General features: G+C 32.3%; 1 protein-coding gene across 6 annotated transcripts in view; it reads left to right on the top strand.

Moving 5' to 3' along the window:
• Nucleotides 1-18,456, top strand: part of LOC124420081 — a 131,544-nt gene extending 113,088 nt beyond the window's left edge. For 5 of the 6 annotated variants that reach the window (XM_046951828.1, XM_046951827.1, XM_046951825.1 and 2 more), the window contains one exon: nt 18,136-18,456. In XM_046951828.1, coding sequence (XP_046807784.1) covers nt 18,136-18,171 — 36 coding nt within the window. In that variant the 3' untranslated portion in view covers nt 18,172-18,456. The remainder of the gene's footprint in view (nt 1-18,135) is intronic. The other variant, XM_046951824.1, reaches the window with a different exon arrangement.
• The last annotated feature ends 4,566 nt before the right edge of the window (nt 18,457-23,022 follow it).

The raw sequence follows: 23,022 nt of genomic DNA, 5'->3' as shown, positions 1-23,022 counted from the left end.
ATATAAGTCATTATAAGAGCACTTAAAAATAGTGCAAATGGTATGTGTTATTTACTGCAAAGTATGTAAATAAGTGATTCTTTAAGTAAAAGTTTTTAGCAAGTTTTTGCTGGCCTGTTGACAAGGTTTTACGTAAAATAATTTTAATTAAAATTATTTTCCTAACACATATTTAAATTTCTTATTTAAAAAATACTTCCTACACAAAATCTTTGACATATTTCAAATATATTTTTTTCATGGCTTAAAGGACATGGGTCTAGTTTTATTTGAATTTATAAATATCCATATAAAAATTATATATTATGTCATTAAGATGTTTTCATGTCATTTAACATATATTCTAATATTCTAAAAAAAAATATCCTTTATAGCACATTTTTGTATGTCCATGTTTCTTTTTCCTCTTTTTTTGATACTTTTTGATTTTATTTAGAAAAGAATAAGTTGCTATGAAAACTAAAATATATACTATTATTTATTCAAAGAAATGTAGAAAAAATAAATAAATATTCCTAATGGAAAAGTTTGCCACTTTCGTTGACACTTGTTACCAACATGCATGATTAAACATGTCAATTCGATATCAAAGGTTTTCCACAATATTTTATAAATAGTAAATGGTGTTTTTGCTTTTTTTTGTAACATTTTTCCCTTTTCCATTGTACATATATAGTTTTTCTAAGACAAGTTTTCATTTAAGGGTAAATTATCATTTAACCATTACTTTTTGGAATTTTTTCTCTATTTTTGTCTATTCACTCTATGTCGAGTGTATAAGTTGTTGCTTATTTACACGGAAAAAATTGTTTTAGAAAATTATATTTACCAACTTTTCTTTTACAATTTCTTAGAAATATTTTATGAAATATTATTTACTTATAACTTTTGATTCTCTTATAGAAAGTCTTTAGTTGTGGAAGTGTAGCTCTTGTAAAGATTTAACTTTCTATTTAGTTACCATGTATATTTTATTATGTGTATATTTGTAAATTTATCTTAATATATTTACTATCTTTAACATGGTATTTTTTATAAATGTGACAAAATATTTTTTGCTGTTCTGTCAGTTTTTTTTTTTGTTGTTGCGAAAATCTTTGGTTATTTCTGATTTCTTTAGTTTAGTTGTTACATTTTTGCATGTTGATTTGGCCAAATATTAAAAGGAGAAGCATAAAGAACAAAGTTTTGAAAGTTTATCACATACAATCATTATGATCATTATTATTAGTTAATATTAAAGTTTTATGGGTGAAAAATTGGAATGAAAAAATTAAGAAAAATTGAGATGTTTAACATACACTTACGGTTAGAGGCATCTCTATATACGTATTATTTTTATATCCTACACCACTTTAGTGGAGAGGGTATATTGGGTTTGTGGTAATGTTTGTAACGCACAATATTATTGGTCCTAGACCCACCTTAAAGTATACCAATCGGCTCAGAATCATTTTCTGAGTCGTCCGTCCGTCTGACCGTCCGACCGTCCGTCCATGTAAACCTTGTAATCAAACTACAGGTCGCAAATTCTGAAGATAATTCAATGTCACATGACGTAGACGAAGCCTATTGAAAATGGTTAAGATCGGTCCATTATTTCACATAGCCCCCATACAACTGAACCCACCGAATAGGGCTTTTAAGTTCATAACTATGTTTAACATACTCGCATCTCGACAAAAAGCTGCAAATCGAAGTTCTATAATTTCCTACTTGTTTATTATATGCTTCCCTATAAACATCAGGATGATGTTTGGAATATAACTTAAGTCTATCATGGTTCAAGGTCTTTTGAGCTAACAAAATATTAATTTTTTAAACTAAACTATTTTTGTTCAATTTTTAAATCGTGAGCGTAAGAGTAATTTTCTGAAATTAATTATCACTTGTGGACCGATCCACATAAAAGTTGGTAGAGAGATTTCTGCTCACGATGAACTTAATTTTTATTGCTATATTCGTATTTTTAACCAGTAATAAGTGTTAAAGTAGTTTTATGAAGGGGACGTTGTATGGGCGAAAGGGTCAATTATGGACCAATCCTCACTAAATTTAGATAGATTTTGGCTTGCATAAAACTTTGTCAAAATTCGTCACTATATTAGATTTTTAAGTCTAACAAGCGTTGTAGTCTAGGGAGGCGGGTATATTCTATTAAAAACCGATCGTAAAAATTTTTGGTAGAAAGATTTTGGCGGAAAGACGCATGGAGAGACAGATAGACGACCATGGCTAGATCTAGCTAGATCATCTTAGAATTTGATGTGGATCTATGACAAATATTTCTGTGTATTACAAACGGGATGACAAAATCAATATATACATAAAGTACTAGAAATCCCCTTAAAAGAATTTAATTCTATATTTTTACGTTTAATATGAAAAAAGATAAAATCCTTTCGTACATATTGACTTATGACTTCAAATATTCATGTTCATTTGTTCAATATTACAGAAAATACAAAAAGTACCTTTTGAAAAATCAAAATGTACACAAAATTCCCCTTTTATATATTTCTCGGTTCAGAATTATAGGATCATAGAATCATAGTGAGATCTCGGTTTTTTGTTACAGTTCGAAAAGTCGAAGACAAAACACATTTGTCAATTTTGAACAAGTAAATGTCTGACAGATCAGATAGATCAGAGAAATGTAATGAACCCAAATTTGGGTAGTGAATCGTTTCTAATGCCGGGTAGTTACACAGAAGATGAATAATTATTTCTCATCTTCGTTTTGGCAGTTGTTATAAAAGACGTTATATAGGAAACCCACACGTTTTGCATGGTTTCCAAATTTGTTCAGTAAAAACTGATAAAAGAGCCCTCACATGCGTTCTGCTGTGACTTATTAGATCGCATGTTCAGTGATGATCCATGCGAGGCCATAGCATTCTTGAAGTTGAGCAGGTATGCTCATGAGACCAGCGGTCTTGAGCTCAACTATAACATGTAGCAGATATATGTGGCCTGGACACCACAGTGTTACACTACAGAACAGGTCTTTCTCCGGATCATTAGCATGTAAAATAGTGCACATATCATTGAGTTTAAAAGTAATCTTGGTTTCAAATTTCTCAAACAAGACGCCTCGGACATTTGCTTGTTTATGATCCATCAGTGAAAACATGAAGACCAACTGCACTTAAAGGTGGTATTGGTTCTGAATAATCAGTGATTATGTTATATCGGTTCCGGAATAAAATAGTCAATGGAATAGTGTAGGTATAAGAGGAGATCTGCAATTAGTTCCATCTATTTGAAGTACTCAGTATGGCTGCAGTCTTCATTAGCTGTTGTCTGACAAAAAGATCTGATGACATTATCTAAGATTGCTTAATGCATATACCGACTTATAATTCTGAAATTGAAGCTATCGATGCAGATTTAAAAAGAACTCGTAAAATAGTTTTCGACATGATCAAAGAATAAAAACTTATAATAATAGCTTATCATGATATTACTGACTCTCATATCAATAGACACATTAATTATATCTTACACCACTAAAGTGGGGAGGGTATTATGCGTTTGTGCAGATGTTTGTAACACCCAAAAATATTGGTCCTACACCCAAATATATTAGTCCTTAGTCAATTTAGCTATGTCCGACTTACCGTCCGTCTGTCTGTTTCTTCATGTAATCCTTTGTTCAGCACTTTCTAAAGTTATAAAGTCAATTTCCATCTTGTCAAGTATATAGAGACCAACAATTTACTTAACGACCGCCGGTATGGCTTTCGTAGAGGTCGCTCTACGGAAGAATTACTAGCCTTCCGTTCGGAGAAATAGTGTCATTCCATTCACCATTTTGGCGAAAGTAAAGTGGTGGCTTTAGATATTTCAAAAGCATTTGATAGAATGTGACATGGTGCACTTGTATCAAAACTAATTGCATTTGGTGTCGGTAATAACTTCTCTTGATTTATTTTGAGCTTTCCCAGAGATCTCACTATACGAGTTGTTATAGATGGGATCTCATCAAACGAGTTCAAGAATAATTCAGGGCTACCGCAAGGATCCGTCATTTCCCCTACCCTTTTCTTTATCTTTATAAATATCTTTTGTCAAACTTCCAACTCTATCTACTCTTTTGCGGATGACAGCAGTATCTGCCATTCTTATTCATGCAATCATATGCCAAGCCCTCTATAGATTGGGGCAAAGAGGCGCAATATGAGTGAAACGTTGAATCACGACTTGATAAAGATCTCTAAATGGGGTCGTGTAAACTGAGTCGATTTTAACGCTCGTAAGACTCAATGTTGTTTTTTAACACACAAACGCTTGCCGTTTATTGTTGTTCCATCTATATATATGGGTGGACATAAAAATTGAGTGCGATGCATCGCGAGGTCGTTTCGGAGTACACAAGGAAGCTAAAGGACTGATATATGCAAGTGTCATTGATCATGATGCCAATGGTCAAATGCACTGAAATTCCTTCTCAAATATTCATAGAGAACACGCTAACAATGTTATATATGTACATAGTTCGTACATGGACCTATTTAAGGCATTTACAAAAATGTCCACGAATAACACTTATATTCTTTGAATGCATTTGGAGGTGATTGGTGTGGATCGTCTCTAATCCACCTACAGAATGAAAAGGGTTACCGTTAGTTTAAAGCACCAAGATAAACAGGTAAAACACATTAATTAAACAAAATAATGTGTTACAATTCCCAAACAGTTTATGTAAATTTTGATTTAAAAGATTTATGAAAACATTCATACAAAGCTACACAGCTGTTCATATCTATGTGTATATTTTACATACAACATATTTATATATGTGTTTGTGTGTTTTTGTTCTATCATGTGAAGTAGAGCAAATCAATCCAGCCGTTGAAATAACAAATTAAATTTATTAGCAAATGTTTAACAATTGAGTAAATATTGCGACTAATGGAATGACACTCATTCCGTTTTTTTTTTGTTGACAAATCCTGTTATTTTAAAAAAGTTATAAAAGCAAATATTGTAAAAAACATTAGGGTGGCTTCCTTACAATATTTGTATGGAATAATGTTTCCCAAATCAAATGAAAGTTTAGTGAACAAAACTTTTGTTTTTTAGCCTCCCCTTAATAACACATACACAGGTCTTATATTAAGACTTCTTTGAGCAGTTTTTTAGCCTCCCCTTAATAACACATACACAGGTCTTATATTAAGACTTCTTTGAGCAGTTGCAAGGAGGCTGTAAGTCAAATATTGCTTTTACTTAAGGTGTGCGTTAACAGGATTTGTGCTTCCTTTTCTTTACATTTGTTGTAGCATTAGTAAGAGATTTTGATTAATTGTCTTCCTTTTTAGAAAAAAAAAAATGGTATAAAAACATTTTAAATAAACTTAATGATCCTTGAAGAGAGATAAAATTATGTCAAAGTTTTCTTTAAATTTTAATGATTTCTTGTGCCTTTATTCTTACTTCTTTGATTTGTTTTAGAAAGTGTTTTTTTCTCGTTTAAGGAAGAAAAGTTTATGGAGATAAATCAATGAGAAAGGAAATATTATAGATAGTTTTTCAATTTAAAAAAGGATTAATGTGTAGTAATGAAATTACACATTTTAAATGGATTAAATAAAGTATGAACGTATTGTTGGGCATAGCCGACCTTATAATACCCTACACCTGTTACTACAATAAAATGTAGAGGCTAGAGTCAAATGATGCCCTATAATTATAAAGTTCATGAGGGTCATCAAGACTAGTGTAGAACATTGTTTTGCAGCTTTTGTAGTTTGATTACAAGGTTTACAAGCCCTATTCGGGGGTTGTAAGAGGGCTAGGTGAAATAATGGACCGATGTTAACCATTTTCAATAGGCTACGTCTACGGTGCCGTAAAAGATCATGTACCATAGAAGATCGTGTACCAAATTTCATTAAATTATCTCCAAAATTGCGACCTGTAGTTTGATTATAAGGTTTACAAGTCCTATTAGGGGTTTCAATTGTATAGGGGCTAGATAATATAATGGACCGATCTTAACCGTTTTCAATACGCTTCGTTCCTGGGGCAATATATCATGTACTAAATTTCATTGAATTATCTTCAAAACTGCGATTTGTATTTTGATTACAAGGTTTACATGGACGGACGGACAGATGGACGGACATAGCAAAATTGGGTATAGGACCAATATTATTGTGCGTTACAAACCCAATATACCACTAAAGTGGTGTAGGTTATAAGTATGGATGATGTTGATGATGTTTTTTACTTTAATTCCAAAATAATTTTACTTATTGTGGACAAAAAAAGAGATGTTCTACAAGAGGGTCGAAACAATGAATCGATTTAAACCATTTTCAATAGCGTTTTGGTCAAAAGAAAAGTATGTTTCAAATTTTAAATTAATTTAAATAATCTTGAAAACTTGCTACTTTATATGGACAGACAGACAGACAGACAGAATGATGGACGGACAGACAGACAGATGGACGGACATCAGAACAGACGGACATAACTCAGAGAGTAATTCTGATTGGTCCGATTGGTATATTTAAGGTGGATGTAGGACCAATATGTTTGGCTTTCATCAGCACAAACTCTACAGCCACTATAGTGGTGCATGTTACAAACTTAAAGTTTAATCAGATAAAGAAATCATTTGAATCATTTTCAGATGAAAATTTTTAAAAAATTTGTTTAAAAGTTTACCTTCCATATTTAACCATTACTCTCGCAAACACCATCAATACATTACAGTGAATTTATTTAAAAATTGGGGTTGAAAGCACGATAAGAAACTCTTTAACTTATTTGAAAAAAATAATAAAAATCCCGAAATCAACTTTTAAATTAACATAATTCTTTCTCGTTTTCATAAAAAAATAAAAAGTCAATACTTTTAATAATTCATACAATATTTGGAATAAATTATAATATGCATAAACACACACAGACTAACGTTTTAATCCTCTTAAGAGAAAGCTGAACAATTCATTGCTTTTTTCCGGAAAAAAACACAAAAAAAGGACGCAAAAAATGAATATAAAACTGGTCGATAGTAGGCTGGTAATATTTTTAGTATACGCAAATATTTATTCCTATTTGAATAACTACGAATAATAAGGATATGAAAAATACAGTTAAACAAAAAAAAAAATCATCCATAAAAATGAGGAAAAATGTAAAAAAGTATATACTTTGGCAAATGAGTTCAATGAGATGCGAAGGACAATAAACAAAACTCTTGTTTTTATACGCACACACACACAAACACAAAAATACGGTTAAGAGTCATAGAATATAAAATGATATAAAGCTGCATAAAATACATATATACGTACAAAATAAATGTGATTAAGAGTGTGCCATGGTCGACTGTCTTAAGCTCTAATGTATTGCTTAACAATATGTCATTATCCAGCATAAACTTAGTAAGGATTTCTAAACCAATAACATATTAACTTACCTTTCAATCACTGCTATATATCATTCTGATTACATAGAAGTGGTCTTATAAGGTCTTAATAATACCTTTGAATTCATTATTCAGCTTCTGCCTAAAAAGTGTATACGTTTTTGCACACCATTTACATCTCAGCAAAAACTCGATAATGGGTTATACTTCCGTAACCATTTACTTTCCAATGACTAATATTTACCGTCTTCAATACTTAGAAGTACTCTAGTAATGACTTCAGCTTGCACAGGAATAATAATAAAATAATGTGAAGGAACTTTAAACTATAATAGCACATTGCATATTTATCCCTTTATCTTAAAGACCCTATTTATAATGACTTCTTGAAGTCCCTATTTGTAATGACTTCTATAAGTCCTTATTTCTAAGTACTTCTTTAACTTCCTTTTTCTAAGCGGACGTAGAAGTATTGCCTCCAATGACATCACCATGTTAAAATAATGACTTAAAATGCTAATTAAGAAGTAGTGAAAAGCGGCTTTTTTAGCTTTTTAACTCATTACTTTTTAGTGTAAGTTTTTCCTGTGATTAACTTATTTATCTAATTACTTGTAAGAGACTGTGACAAGAAATTGCCTCCATCTACATCACCATGTTAAAATAATGAATTAAAATGTTATTGTATAGGTAAATCTTTGCATTCTAATCCCTTACCTCGTAATGAAAGTTTTTGCTGGGTTGTTTTGAAAGACAGATGGTTATTTTGTGAAATTTTATAATTTTTATGTATTTTCAGAATTTTACTTTAATGGCGATCATGAACAAGGTAACTACTGCCCCCCAACATCGAGATCGTATTGTTGCTCATAACATACTAAGAATGTACTTAATTTTAAAAGAAATTTAAATGTTTAAATATTTTTTTGTTACAAATGGAAAGATAAAATCAATATGCCTACATTTTTTTGGGAGAATGAGCATAAAAATATGATTTTAAAATATATATAGAGAATTTGAATAACAAAATGATACAACAAACAAATATACTTGTTAATACACCAAGAAAAATTAAATTAGTTAAAACAAATATAAATTAGTTAAAATAATTATTGAAAATTTTCAATAAAATAAAATTTATTCAAAAATGTACTATACCCTTTGCGCTATCAGGCCATTTGTATTCCCTTTTGCAATTTATTCAGAGAACTAGATGTAACCAGAAAGCATTGCTACTCACTTAAAAATTATTAAAGATTCTATCTCCAACAGTTATCCAGAAAGACGAAATTTTTGTGTATAATTTAAAGCCCTATTTAAAGTCTGTAAATTTTTTTGTCGAAATGTTCACAAGGATGTCTGAGTTGTTGGTGTAAAATTTGAGGGTTTTAATTCTAACAGTTTCCGATATAAACTAATTTTTGTACTTAATTCATATGGGAAGTGCCAAGACAGTCTAATAAAAGATTGACCATTTTTCTCTTAAATGTTCACAATCTTTGAGATTCTAGCTTTAATAGTTATCTGGATATATGAAATTTTGTATTTAATTTTTATGGGAGGTGACAAGCCTCTAAAATCTAGTCTGCCAATTTATTAGTCCCAATGCCAACTTAAGACCTGAAGACTTTCTCATTTTCTCCAAAATATTCACATGGATGGTCTTTGTTCTTAATTTTAGGCTCTTGATACTAAATTATCTGCGAAAAATTCTGTATCTAGGCTGCCCATTCATATGGATGTCATACTTGTCTAATAACTTATCAGGACTCTAGTTACTCAGATATGCGACTTTTAATACTAATTTTTATCTAGTGGGTAATGTGCTAGGCTTGGACATTACCCACTAGATTTTTTTTAAAAGAGGCTATATTTTCTTACAGATATACAGGAAGACACTGTGAAAAATCAGTCCAGCCGTTTAGCTGTCTACAGTTATAGGCCTCTTTTGTGCGCTCCTTAATTAATGCCTTAGGTCTACCAGACTAGGATACTAATGCGATCTAGCTGTCTATAAAGGTCATATAAACATCCAACGTTCAAAAACAAAGTTTCCTGCATGCAGATCCTGTATTTGTAAGGAATGTTATATAAGGAATAACCTCTCTTCCTAGATATTTTGATTTAATTTCGACGAAAGTAAAGCGTTTCACTATGTCTAAGTGTGTTAATTCTATTTACTATAATTGTTATCGTAAATCTTTCATCTTCACTAAGAATACGTACCATACGTTTTCTACCCTTGGACCTTTTCACTCAGAGAAGGTTTCTCAACCTGCTTTCTTTGGGGTCACCCCATAAGGTTAGTAATACGTTTCGTTATTCTATGCGGCCTTGTGCATATTTGAAGAATGGTAAGTGTTCAGATCCCCTTGGGAGATGTGATTCTCTTAACCTCAAAGGTTGAAAAAGAATACAGTGTATACTTCGGAGTGTTTGGGGTAAGTGTTCTACTCCCCTTAAAAGATCTGGTTATCTTGGTCTCAGACGTTGAAAGAAGAAATGTAATACACTTCGTAGTGTTCTGGAATTGAACGAATATGAAATATGAAGATCATTACTTTGTGCTTTAGATATCAATTCTTGGTGATCAATAACATAACGTCTCACAGTGGCAAATAAATGGCTCCAAAATTTCATAGTCCTCTCCACTTTAGCCTTAATCAGCACTCCCAATTTTGCATAACTGTGCCTGTAAGCCTGTGTCTACTCTACACGCACCATCATACTAAGGGTAAGTGTTCCGTTAACTTTACGTGTTCTATTTCTCTTGGTTTCAGAAGTTAAAAGAGAAAACATTATATACTTCGAAGTATTCTGGGATTGAACCAATATGAAGTATGTGGATCATAACTATGTGCTACAGATATCAATGTTCGGTGCTCTAAATTGGCCTGTATCCGCACGTCCACTTTTGTGTAGCCGTGTCAGTATCCTGTGTCAGTATCCTATCCACTCAGAATACGTACCATCATACTATGTCACAAGGGACACAAATGTCCCCTCAGACTTGCTCATTTTGAAGAAATTTCTTGCTTTCATCAGCGTCACTGAATATGATCTTTGTTGTTCTCATTATTAAAAGAGACCCTATAGAAATCGCTGACACATATTTTTAACTCAACTTTCGTTGTTGCCTTCATCAGGTTAACTACCTCGAGTTCACTTCTCTTTAAAGCTAAAGTCGACTTCTTCCGAGTGACCTGTTACCCATATGAGGTAAACCTTACATCTGTGCTAGCAATTAGATAAAGTTTTATTATAATTCAATAGAGATCTTACATTTAATTTTATCACCTCATATCGTCCTAATTGCCTTGTATTCTAATCCAATTTACAATTTCAGACTTCTGCTTGGAAGTTTGTATTGTTATTAGGTAAACGTTGGGTTCTGGGTATTCATTGTAGAATCCCAGGTCTACTTTGTTCCCCAATTTAGAGCCACGGATTCCTACATGTATTTTCTCTAATATTCTGCGTGAAGAGGACATTTTAACTGGGAACAGCTTTTCAATGTGTCCGATATATTCTGTGTCTAGTATGCTACCAGGCACGTTCGACGATTGTGTATTACCTTCTAATGTGTCCAAGATACCTTAATGACGTATAACGTATAATACCTTTTGGCCTAAAGTTATAAACCATTTGGCTGTAAGTGCCCCCTTACCTAGCAATGTTACCAGAGCGAAGAACTTATGACAAAACTTATACACAAGCTGCATGCATGAACGATGAACTCCCTGTTGTAGTTTTATATTACTTTCACTAAGATTTTCTTTTGAGTGTATTTAAAAATTATTTTGCCACCTATACATGTACAAACATAAAAGCTTAAAAAACAACAACAACAATAAGAAATATTTAAGTGTCCCTTGAGAGAAAACAATATTAATAATAAAATAAATCTTTAATAAAAATCAATATTTAAATGTACTTTAGATTTGAAGGTTATCCTTTTAAAGATCCTTCAGAATTTGACTTTGCTAAGAGATTTCTTAAAATTTAAATGGTTTTTCTTAAAACAACAAAAATTCTTTAAGTGTTTTTAAAAAATTTTGTTAAAATATTTTTATAACATTTCAATTTTATTAAGTTTGCCTTTTTGCTACTTAAAGAAAACCTTTTTACGTGTTTTACTACTTAATATTTTTTTCTAACAACTTTTGCAATAAAATCTTGACCAAATTAAAACTGTTGTTGTTTTTTTTCCTCTTTTCTAATGTATAATTACTGTGTTTATTTGCATAACTTCCTCTAAACTGTTTTTATGATTTTCAGTTCTGTTTCCTTTTCCAAAATTCTTGTATAATTTTATTGTCCTTTAAACTTGTTTGTAACGAAATTGCGTCGGAAAAGCAACACAATTGTGGAATGTACTCAACACTGTCAAGAAGATAAAAAGAGTTTGTTTTACTAAATATAAAATGGTTATGGCCAGAAATTGGTGTTTGTTTCTTTAATGTTTAACGACCCTTAAACATTTTTAATTGAGTTTACGTGATAAAATAGCTAGACACAATTAACTCTATTGCAAACAAAAAATTTTTTTAAATTACTTAAGAAAGAATTTGAAAAGGAGTAACTTGAATGAGAACAAGGGAAAATATTTAAAATATTTACATTCTTTGAATAACTTGTTAGTTTAATTTGGTAATATATAATTTTTAAAATTAATGCATTTTCTTTTCCAAACGGAAGACGTTTTATTGATTACAAAATAATGAGTTATAGAAAGAGGTTTTAAAAGTATTGAAGGTCAAAGGGGTTATTGTATTGTACCTGTTCTACAACTTGCACTTTTCAAAAGCCTGCATATGCTTTAGTCTATTATATATTCTAATCTATAGTCAGATATATATTCTAATCTATAGTCAAGTATATAATCTAGACTATAGTTCAGTCTATTGATTCGTCTATAGTCTAGTCTTTAGTAGACTTGAGTATAGACTAGCCTATAGACTAGCTATAAACTAGACAATATACTAGGTGATAGCCTAAAACAGACTTTTTAAATGCGTAAATTGTCGAATGTCTAGCTCTAGTCTAATCCATAGTCTAGTCTATAGTCTAGTCTCAAATCTAGTCAATAGTCATTTCTATAGCCTAGTCTATAGTCTAGTCTATAGTCTAGTCTATAGTCTAGTCTATAGTCTAGTCTATAGTCTAGTCTATAGCCTAGTCTATAGTCTAGTATATACTCTAGTTTATAGTCTAGTCTATAGTTTAGTCTATAATCTAGTCTATAGTCTAGTCTATAATCTAGTCTATAGTCTAGTCTATAGTCTAGTCTATAGTCTAGTCTATAGTCTAGTCTATAGTCTAATCTGTAGTCTAGTCCATAGTCTAGTCTATAGTATATTCTAAAGTCTAATCTATAGTCTAGTCTATAGTCTAGTCTACAGTCTAATCTATAGTCTAGTCTATAGTCTAGTCTATAGTCTAGTCCATAGTCTAGTCTATAGTCTAGTCTATAGTCTAGTCTATAGGCTAGTCTATAGTCTAGTCTATAGTCTAGTCTATAGTCTAGTCTATAGTCTAGTCTATAATCTAGTCTTTAATCTGGTCAATAGTCTAGTCTATAATCTAGTCTTTAATCTGGTCAATAGTCTAGTCCATAGTCTAGTCTATAGTCTAGTCCATAGTCTAGTCTATAGTCTAGTCTATAGTCTAGTCCATAGTCTAGTCTATGTTCTAGTCCATAGTCTAGTCTATGTTCTAGTCTATAGTCTAGTCTATAGTCTAGTCTATAGCCTAGTCTATAGTCTAGTATATACTCTAGTTTATAGTCTAGTCTATAGTTTAGTCTATAATCTAGTCTATAGTCTAGTCTATAGTCTAGTCTATAATCTAGTCTATAATCTAGTCTATAATCTAGTCTATAGTCTAGTCTATAGTCTAGTCTATAGTCTAGTCTATAGTCTAGTCTATAGTCTAATCTGTAGTCTAGTCCATAGTCTAGTCTATAGTATATTCTAAAGTCTAATCTATAGTCTAGTCTATAGTCTAGTCTACAGTCTAATCTATAGTCTAGTCTATAGTCTAGTCTATAGTCTAGTCCATAGTCTAGTCTATAGTCTAGTCTATAGTCTAGTCTATAGGCTAGTCTATAGTCTAGTCTATAGTCTAGTCTATAGTCTAGTCTATAGTCTAGTCTATAATCTAGTCTTTAATCTGGTCAATAGTCTAGTCTAGTCTAAAGTCCAGTCTATAGTCTAGTCCATAGTCTAGTCTATAGTCTAGTCCATAGTCTAGTCTATAGTCTAGTCTATAGTCTAGTCCATAGTCTAGTCTATGTTCTAGTCCATAGTCTAGTCTATGTTCTAGTCTATAGTCTAGTCTATAGTCTAGTCTATAGTCTAGTCTATAGTCTAGTCTATAGTCTAGTCTATAGTCTATAGTCTAGTCTATAGTCTAGTCTATAGTCTAGTCTATAGTCTAGTCTATAGTCTAGTCTATAGTCTAGTCTATAGTCTAGTCTATAGTCTAGTCTATAGTCTAGTCTATAGTCTAGTCTATAGTCTAGTCTATAGTCTAGTCTATAGTCTAGTCTATAGTCTAGTCTATAGTCTAGTCTATAGTCTAGTCTATAGTCTAGTCTATAGTCTAGTCTATAGTCTAGTCTATAGTCTAGTCTATAGTCTAGTCTATAGTCTAGTCTATAGTCTAGTCTATAGTCTAGTCTATAGTCTAGTCTATAGTCTAGTCTATAGTCTAGTCTATAGTCTAGTCTATAGTCTAGTCTATAGTCTAGTCTATAGTCTAGTCTATAGTCTAGTCTATAGTCTAGTCTATAGTCTAGTCTATAGTCTAGTCTATAGTCTAGTCTATAGTCTAGTCTATAGTCTAGTCTATAGTCTAGTCTATAGTCTAGTCTATAGTCTAGTCTATAGTCTAGTCTATAGTCTAGTCTATAGTCTAGTCTATAGTCTAGTCTATAGTCTAGTCTATAGTCTAGTCTATAGTCTAGTCTATAGTCTAGTCTATAGTCTAGTCTATAGTCTAGTCTATAGTCTAGTCTATAGTCTAGTCTATAGTCTAGTCTATATTCTAGTCTATAGTCTAGTCTATAGTCTAGTCTATAGTCTAGTCTATAGTCTAGTCTATAGTCAAGTCTATAGTCTAGTCTATAGTCTAGTCTATAATCTAGTCTAGTCTATAGTCTAGTCTATAGTCTAGTCTATAGGCTAGTCTATAGTCAAGTCTATAGTATAGTCTAAAGTCTAGTCTATAATCTAGTCTTTAATCTGGTCAATAGTCTAGTCTAGTCTATAGTCCAGTATATAGTCCAGTCTATAGTCCAGTCCATAGTCTAGTCTAATCTTTAGTCTAGTCTATAGTCTAGTCTATAGTCTAGTCTATAGTCTAGTCTATAGTCTAGTCTATAGTCTAGTCTATAGTCTAGTCTATAGTCTAGTCTATAGTCTAGTCTATAGTCTAGTCTATAGTCTAGTCTATAGTCTAGTCTATAGTCTAGTCTATAGTCTAGTCTATAGTCTAGTCTATAGTCTAGTCTATAGTCTAGTCTATAGTCTAGTCTATAGTCTAGTCTATAGTCTAGTCTATAGTCTAGTCTATAGTCTAGTCTATAGTCTAGTCTATAGTCTAGTCTATAGTCTAGTCTATAGTCTAGTCTATAGTCTAGTCTATAGTCTAGTCTATAGTCTAGTCTATAGTCTAGTCTATAGTCTAGTCTATAGTCTAGTCTATAGTCTAGTCTATAGTCTAGTCTATAGTCTAGTCTATAGTCTAGTCTAGTCTATAGTCTAGTCTATAGTCTAGTCTAGTCTATAGTCTAGTCTATAGTCTAGTCTATAGTCTAGTCTATAGTCTAGTCTATAGTCTAGTCTATAGTCTAGTCTAGTCTATAGTCTAGTCCATAGTCTAGTCTATAATCTAGTCTTTAATGTGGTCAATAGTCTATAGTCTAGTCTATAGTCCAGTCTATAGTCCAGTCTATAGTCTAGTCTATAGTCTAGTCTATAGTCTAGTCTATAGTCTAGTCTATAGTCTAGTCTATAGTCTAGTCTATAGTCTAGTCTATAGTCTGGTCTATAGTCTAGTCTATAGTCTAGTCTATAGTCTAGTCTTTAATGTAGTCAATAGTCTATAGTCTAGTCTATAGTCCAGTCTATAGTCCAGTCTATATTCTAGTCTATAGTCTAGTCTATAGTCTAGTCTATAGTCTAGTCTATAGTCTAGTCTATAGTCTAGGCTATAGTCTAGTCTATAGTCTAGTCTATAGTCTAGTCTATAGTCTAGTCTATAGTCTAGTCTATAGTCTAGTCTATAGTCTAGTCTATAGTCTAGTCTATAGTCTAGTCTATAGTCTAGTCTATAGTCTAGTCTATAGTCTAGTCTATAGTCTAGTCTATAGTCTAGTCTATAGTCTAGTCTATAGTCTAGTCTATAGTCTAGTCTATAGTCTAGTCTATAGTCTAGTCTATAGTCTAGTCTATAGTCTAGTCTATAGTCTAGTCTATAGTCTAGTCTATAGTCTAGTCTATAGTCTAGTCTATAGTCTAGTCTATAGTCTAGTCTATAGTCTAGTCTATAGTCTAGTCTATAGTCTAGTCTATAGTCTAGTCTATAGTCTAGTCTATAGTCTAGTCTATAGTCTAGTCTATAGTCTAGTCTATAGTCTAGTCTATAGTCTAGTCTATAGTCTAGTCTATAGTCTAGTCTATAGTCTAGTCTATAGTCTAGTCTATAGTCTAGTCTATAGTCTAGTCTATAGTCTAGTCTATAGTCTAGTCTATAGTCTAGTCTATAGTCTAGTCTATAGTCTAGTCTAGTCTAGTCTATAGTCTAGTCTATAGTCTAGTCTAGTCTAGTCTAGTCTAGTCTAGTCTATCTAGTCTAGTCTAGTCTAGTCTAGTCTAGTCTATAGTCTAGTCTAGTCTAGTCTATAGTCTTGTCTAGTCTATAGTCTAGTCTATAGTCTAGTCTATAGTCTAGTCTATAGTCTAGTCTATAGTCTAGTCTATAGTCTAGTCTATAGTCTAGTCTATAGCCTAGTCTATAGTCTATTAGTCTAGTCTATAGTCTAGTCTATAGCCTAGTCTATAGTCTAGTCTATAGTCTAGTCTATAGTCTAGTCTATAGTCTAGTCTATAGTCTAGTCTATAGTCTAGTTAGTCTAGTCTAGTCTAGTCTATAGTCTAGTCTATAGTCTAGTCTATAGTCTCTATAGTCTAGTCTATAGTCTAGTCTATAGTCTAGTCTATAGTCTAGTCTATAGTCTAGTCTATAGTCTAGTCTATAGTCTAGTCTAGTCTATAGTCTAGTCTATAGTCTAGTCTATAGTCTAGTCTATAGTCTAGTCTATAGTCTAGTCTATAGTCTAGTCTATAGTCTAGTCTATAGTCTAGTCTATAGTCTAGTCTATAGTCTAGTCTATAGTCTAGTCTATAGTCTAGTCTATAGTCTAGTCTATAGTCTAGTCTATAGTCTAGTCTATAGTCTAGTCTAGTCTACAGTCTAGTCTATAGTCTAGTCTATAGTCTTGTCTAGTCTATAGTCTAGTCTAGTCTACATTCTAGTCTATAGTCTAGTCTATAGTCTAGTCTATAGTCTAGTCTATAGTCTAGTCTATAGTGTAGTCTATTGTCTAGTCTATAGTCTAGTCTATAGTCTAGTCTATAGTCTAGTCTATAGTCTTGTCTATAGTCTAGTCTATAGTCTAGTCTATAGTCTAGTCTATAGTCTAGTCTATAGTCTAGTCTATAGTCTAGTCTATAGTCTAGTCTATAGTCTAGTCTATAGTCTAGTCTATAGTCTAGTCTATAGTCTAGTCTATAGTCTAGTCTATAGTCTAGTCTATAGTCTAGTCTATAGTCTAGTCTATAGTCTAGTCTATAGTCTAGTCTATAGTCTAGTCTATAGTCTAGTCTATATTCTAGTCTATAGTCTAGTCAGTCCATAGTCTAGTCATAGTCAAGTCTATAGTCTAGTCTATAGTCTAGTCTATATTCTAGTCTATATTCTAGTCTATAGTCTAGTCTATAGTCTAGTCTATAGTCTAGTCTATAGTCTAGTCTATAGTCTAGTCTATAGTCTAGTCTATAGTCTAGTCTATAGTTTAGTCTATAGTCTAGTCTATAGTCTAGTCTATAGTCTAGTCTATAGTCTAGTCTATAGACTAGTCTATAGTCTAGTCTATAGTCTAGTCTATAGTCTAGTCTATAGTCTAGTCTATAGTCTAGTCTATAGTCTAGTCTATAGTCTAGTCTATAGTCTAGTCTATAGTCTAGTCTATAGTCTAGTCTATAGTCTAGTCTATAGTCTAGTCTATAGTCTAGTCTATAGTCTAGTCTATAGTCTAGTCTATAGTCTAGTCTATAGTCTAGTCTATAGTCTAGTCTATAGTCTAGTCTATAGTCTAGTCTATAGTCTAGTCTATAGTCTAGTCTATAGTCTAGTCTATAGTCTAGTCTATAGTCTAGTCTATAGTCTAGTCTATAGTCTAGTCTATAGTCTAGTCTATAGTCTAGTCTATAGTCTAGTCTATAGTCTAGTCTATAGTCTAGTCTATAGTCTAGTCTATAGTCTAGTCTATAGTCCAGTCTATAGTCTAAAAAACTTCTTTTACAAAAAAATGTTTTCTAAGAAGAATTTTATATATAAAACTTTCTCTAAGTAGAATATTTACGAAAAGTGTTCTCTAAATTAATTTTGTCTTTATCTTTAATTATTTAATTATTCCAGTATTTTTAATAAAGATTATAATCATTTATTTATTTTGCATTTCTTTTCAGGTAAATTTCATGTTAATTAGATGCAACAAACTATAAAATAGCATAAATGCTGTAAGTACTCTAATTCTTAATTTATTAACTTAAAACTATTTTACCAAGGGGTTAATAAACTAAACTTTAACTAAACTTACATGCAACTCACATGTATTGTATTCAGTTGAAGTTATCTCACATTATCTTATTTAGCAATTTTCTTTGTATAATAAACTTGTGATCTTTCGTTTTAGTTCGTTCTATTTTCTCTCGTTTACAACCATTTAACAAAAATGCCTTTAAGTAAAATTCTATTCATGTGTTCAAATTTATTTAACATTTTTTTGTGTTATTACTTTACATTTTGTATGCATAAATAAAATGTTTATTGAAAGTACAAAGAGTAGTTGAATAAAAAGAAAGTTTTTAGGAAAAAATATGAAGAAAATAAATACTATCAAACTAGACAAAAAACATTAGGAAATGGGGGAATATGTTGCAAAAAAAAAAAAAAAAAAACTAAATAAAATTGTTTTTATTTTATATAGAGAAGAGTGCAAAATCTTTCCTACATCATCGTCAACATTATGTGAAAATAGGAAAAGGAAAGACAACTTTGAAACTTGCAGAAGACATGAATGTTGCAGAGAAAGAAAACAAAAATTAAAATAAATAAAAATTGTTAGCAAAATGTATTGTGTGAAGAAAATTGTCATAAAAAATAGTTTGATTTTTATTTTGCAATTTCATTTTTTTTAACGACATGTGAAATATTGAAAAATATGGTGAAATATGTAGCTATATGTTGTGATTTTATTTACTTGCAAATATAGATTTTTTGTTATTTTTATTGAAGTTGAAATATTTCCTTCAATAAAAAAAATTAAAATACATTGTTTTTCAAAAGCAAAAATTTCACAATTTAAAGGTAAAATAAAATCATTTTAGAGAAGAGCGTTTCGATTCTTCCATATAAAGCTAATAGCTTATGTATTTGCGGAAACTAAACAGTAGCAGGACGAACAAAACAAGCAAAATATAACTCGCCAGTGCTTACGGAACAGGTTAGTTATATTAGTCTGATCATATATTATAGTTTGGAATATATGTATGTATATGATTTACATGGATTCGATTAACACAGATAATTATGTTAGCTTTATGGATAAAGGGTTCCATCATCACTCCATCTATCAAATCCATCAACTGTTCCATTTTCTCTATAGAATCAGAGTAGACATCAAACACTGTCATGATCTGTAATTTGTACCGCTCGTAGTATCTAGGAACGATAATAGAAATGTATCTTAAAAATCGTTTTTTTAAGCAAGCACCCTCTTCCCGCGAATTTGAGTTTAAAACACAGCCACTACGTGGATTCCGATGGAACCTCAACCAACAGACCAGCCAAGACATAGTTCTGTGGACAACTGGTCACCCGTAGTACCAGATTATGCGATGCTCTGGTTAGACCTCTTTTCAATTCATCCATGATCAAGACAAAGATTGAATTGTAAACACTTCTTTACCCCGAGATTGTAATACACCATGGTGTGACTGTGTGCCCCGGGGGCACAGTCTGTGTGTATGAATATCGAGTGTTTTACGTGAGTACCTGGAATGATGCCCTACCCCACGGTGGTCTTTTTCATCTACTAGGTAGACTTGACAACGGTCTACCATCGCGCCTAAATCCTTCAATGTAGAACACAGGTGGTAATTTTTGTACATTATTTTGACCGGTCCATGTACAAGCACTTTGCTGAAGTACCCGAGCTATCTAATCTCTGACCATTGCTGCCCCGTTGCTTAACCTTCGAGATGTAAAACATCACTTCCATTTATAACCAGGCAGATGGGATGACTTCTGTTGATTTGGCAACAGCACCTAGAGACGTATTTGGTAATCCGAAATACCCAACAAATGGATCAGGATCCCTCTTTTATGAACCGATAATGTGACAAAGGAAATAGGAATTCCAAAGTCAATAATATAAAAAATTGCCACTACCAATAGGCAACAGCACCGAGAAACTTCCACGAAGCGGAAAAGGTATACTAAATCAGTACTTATGGTCAATATGTGGAGACTTTCTCAATCGTTCACACAATCCATCGCATTAGTTCCATTCTCATGATCAGAAAGATCAATCTTCGGGATGTCAGCAACTATTGAATACTAGCCTGACAATTCCCCGGCATATGCCGGTGTCCCATAACGCGACCGGCGTTCCAAAATCGATCGGGTTCAGGTATACAGCTTAAGCCGCTTTGTATAGACCTGTTCGAAGAGAGAATTATCCGACCTATTAAGTATAGGATATATCAGTCCTCTCCCCGCGAATTTGGGTTTAAACCACAGCCACTACCAGGATCCCGAAGAAAACACAACCAATTGACCAGCCAGTACATAGTCCTGCGGGCAACTGGCCTCCCGCAATGATTAAGTCAGGCAGTAGACTGTCCCGACCAGACTAAGGTATTGGAAAAACCTCTTTTTCCCCGGTGGAGGCTTCACCAAGGTAACTTGCCACCGGGAGAAGTCTGTATGTATGTATGTTGATATCGGTTTTCAGAAGATCCCAGATATTTGCAAGATCTAAATATCCAATTATTATATTAGACATACTATCCGGAAGGTATATTAACGGCTATTGTGAAAAAAATTTTTTCTTCCCAATTTTGGAAAGTTTAGATGGACTTTTTCTAGTGAGTTTATGGAAGTCTCCTCGCTTTTACAATTTGACTACTAAATGTCTCCTGTAGTGGCTAATGTTGCTGGACACACCGTCTTCGTCATTTTAGTGTTCTTGTAGAATTGGCATCTTCCCAATTTTTTAAAGAAAACTGTTTTGGAGACAAAATAACTTTGTTCTATTACCAACAATATATCCTAAGGTTCTTCACTGGATGATCCCTCTTCTTTATCAGTTCCATCTTAGGGAGGATAATACTTTCTGCCAAGTTCTTCGGGGTTTCATCAGACGGGTGAGATGACTCCCTCATCATCTGCTGAACTCGCAGCTAACACTTTATATTGGTTGTTTGTCCTTTGAAGCGATTGCGTGGTTTATTATCTTTTTTTTGGGAACTATGGAGTAAAATTAAGGCTCTTTTCTTTTTCACCGTTTAGCTTCTCTTTCGCAGCTCATAATCTCTATTGGTTGTTTGTCCTTTGAAGCGATTGCGTTATCCGCTATCTTATTGTTGATCAAATCTTCTATCCTACCAATAAGAGATCGTCAGGGAATCTTCTTTTGGCAACTGCAGATTAAAATAGCGGCTCTTTTCCACCGTTTGTCTTATCTCTCCTCGTTTTTGAGATATACTTGCTGCGAGGTTGATTTCTTCGATGTATCTTCAGATCTGGCTTGGCGTTGTCACCCTTAATAGGGGGATTCTATTTTGAGATTCCTTTGATGGCTTGGCTTTGAATCTATATTAGAAAAAGGGAAGAAGAGATCCTAGTATTATTCTCTGTTGTTAACTCTTCGGAAGATTTGATCCTCAAAAATTAACTTCTGATGATTTCCAGAAGCATCTCCTTCAACTATATGCTGTTAACCGTTTTTTTAATATAGTTTAGCTTTGCTATCACTCACCTCTTTCAACATTTTTTCTATTCCATATAGAAACAAAACTTTCCACGAAATTTTCTTAGGTTCAAATTCTAGTCTCACACCTTCCCAAATAACTTAAATGTCCTTAACTCATCCATGAATAATAATTTTTCTCAGATTATGAAAATTTGCTATAAAATTTAGTTTATTCTCACAAATCATCCATACTTTTTTCTCATTTATGACTTTACAAAAGTCTACACTATAAATAACATAATCTATTTACAAAACAACATTCTTCAGTTGTTTTTCATCATATTCAACTGACAAGAATAACAACAGCAAAAACACATTTCCTTGAGGCTATAACGAAAAAAAACAATAAAGGTTATAAATAGACATTTTTCATAAAATCATTGTTTTGTGAACAATATTAAACTTCCTGTTTACAGGCTACTGGCGATGATGATGGCGACTTTAAAATTGTGTTGTTTTCAAAAATAACAAAAAATGTTTTTGTTGTTGTTATTGAATCAAGTGTAAAATCTGTTTGAATAAAATATACGGATAATAACAACAACATTTTTGCTTTTACTCTGTTTAATAATTATGAGTAGTCGGTTAAAGGTCACATGAAGTGAAAATATTTTTTTTATTTTTATGACTCAACCAATGATCTTTAGCGGTGAAATAAAAATCTTGAAGTTTTATGATTTATACTTTATAACCGTAGCAGAGGCCTTAAAGGCAAATGGAAAATGGGTTTGAGAATTAAGACATTGGATATTTAAAGGAAATGAAAAAAATTTAACAAATTAAAAAAATTTTAAGTTGTTTAAATTGTATCTAGTTTAGATAATAACTAGAATTTTCATAAAGAGAATATCTTCAAAAAAAGCATTTTGTCAATTGCACTCGTTGCAGGAAAATTTTCTTTTTATACTCTACACCACTTAAGTGTTGAGGGTATTATGCATTTGTGTTGATGTTTGTAACACCAAAAAGCGTAATACCTTCCTTAGTGTATACTCATTGATTTTGCTATGTATGTCTGTCTTTATGTTTTTCTGTCTATTTCATTGTTTGCCTCTCTGTCTATCTGTCTGTGCGTATGTCTGCCTGTCCATCTGTCTGTCCGTCTGTCCATCTGTCTGTCCGTCTGTCCATCTGTCTGTCTGTCCGTCTGTCCGTCTATTAGTTTTTCTATCTATATGTCCACGTAAAAAGGAATTCTCTGTCTATCTGTCTGTGCGTATGTCTGCCTGTCCATCTGTCTGCCTGTCCATCTGTCTGCCTGTCCATCTGTCTGTCTATCTGTCTGCCTGTCCATCTGTCTGTCTAACTGTCTTCCTGT

Source organism: Lucilia cuprina, chromosome 5 (genome assembly GCF_022045245.1).
Source record: "Lucilia cuprina isolate Lc7/37 chromosome 5, ASM2204524v1, whole genome shotgun sequence".
Classification (NCBI taxonomy): domain Eukaryota; kingdom Metazoa; phylum Arthropoda; class Insecta; order Diptera; family Calliphoridae; genus Lucilia; species Lucilia cuprina.
This window is presented reverse-complemented; position numbering and strand designations above follow the sequence as displayed.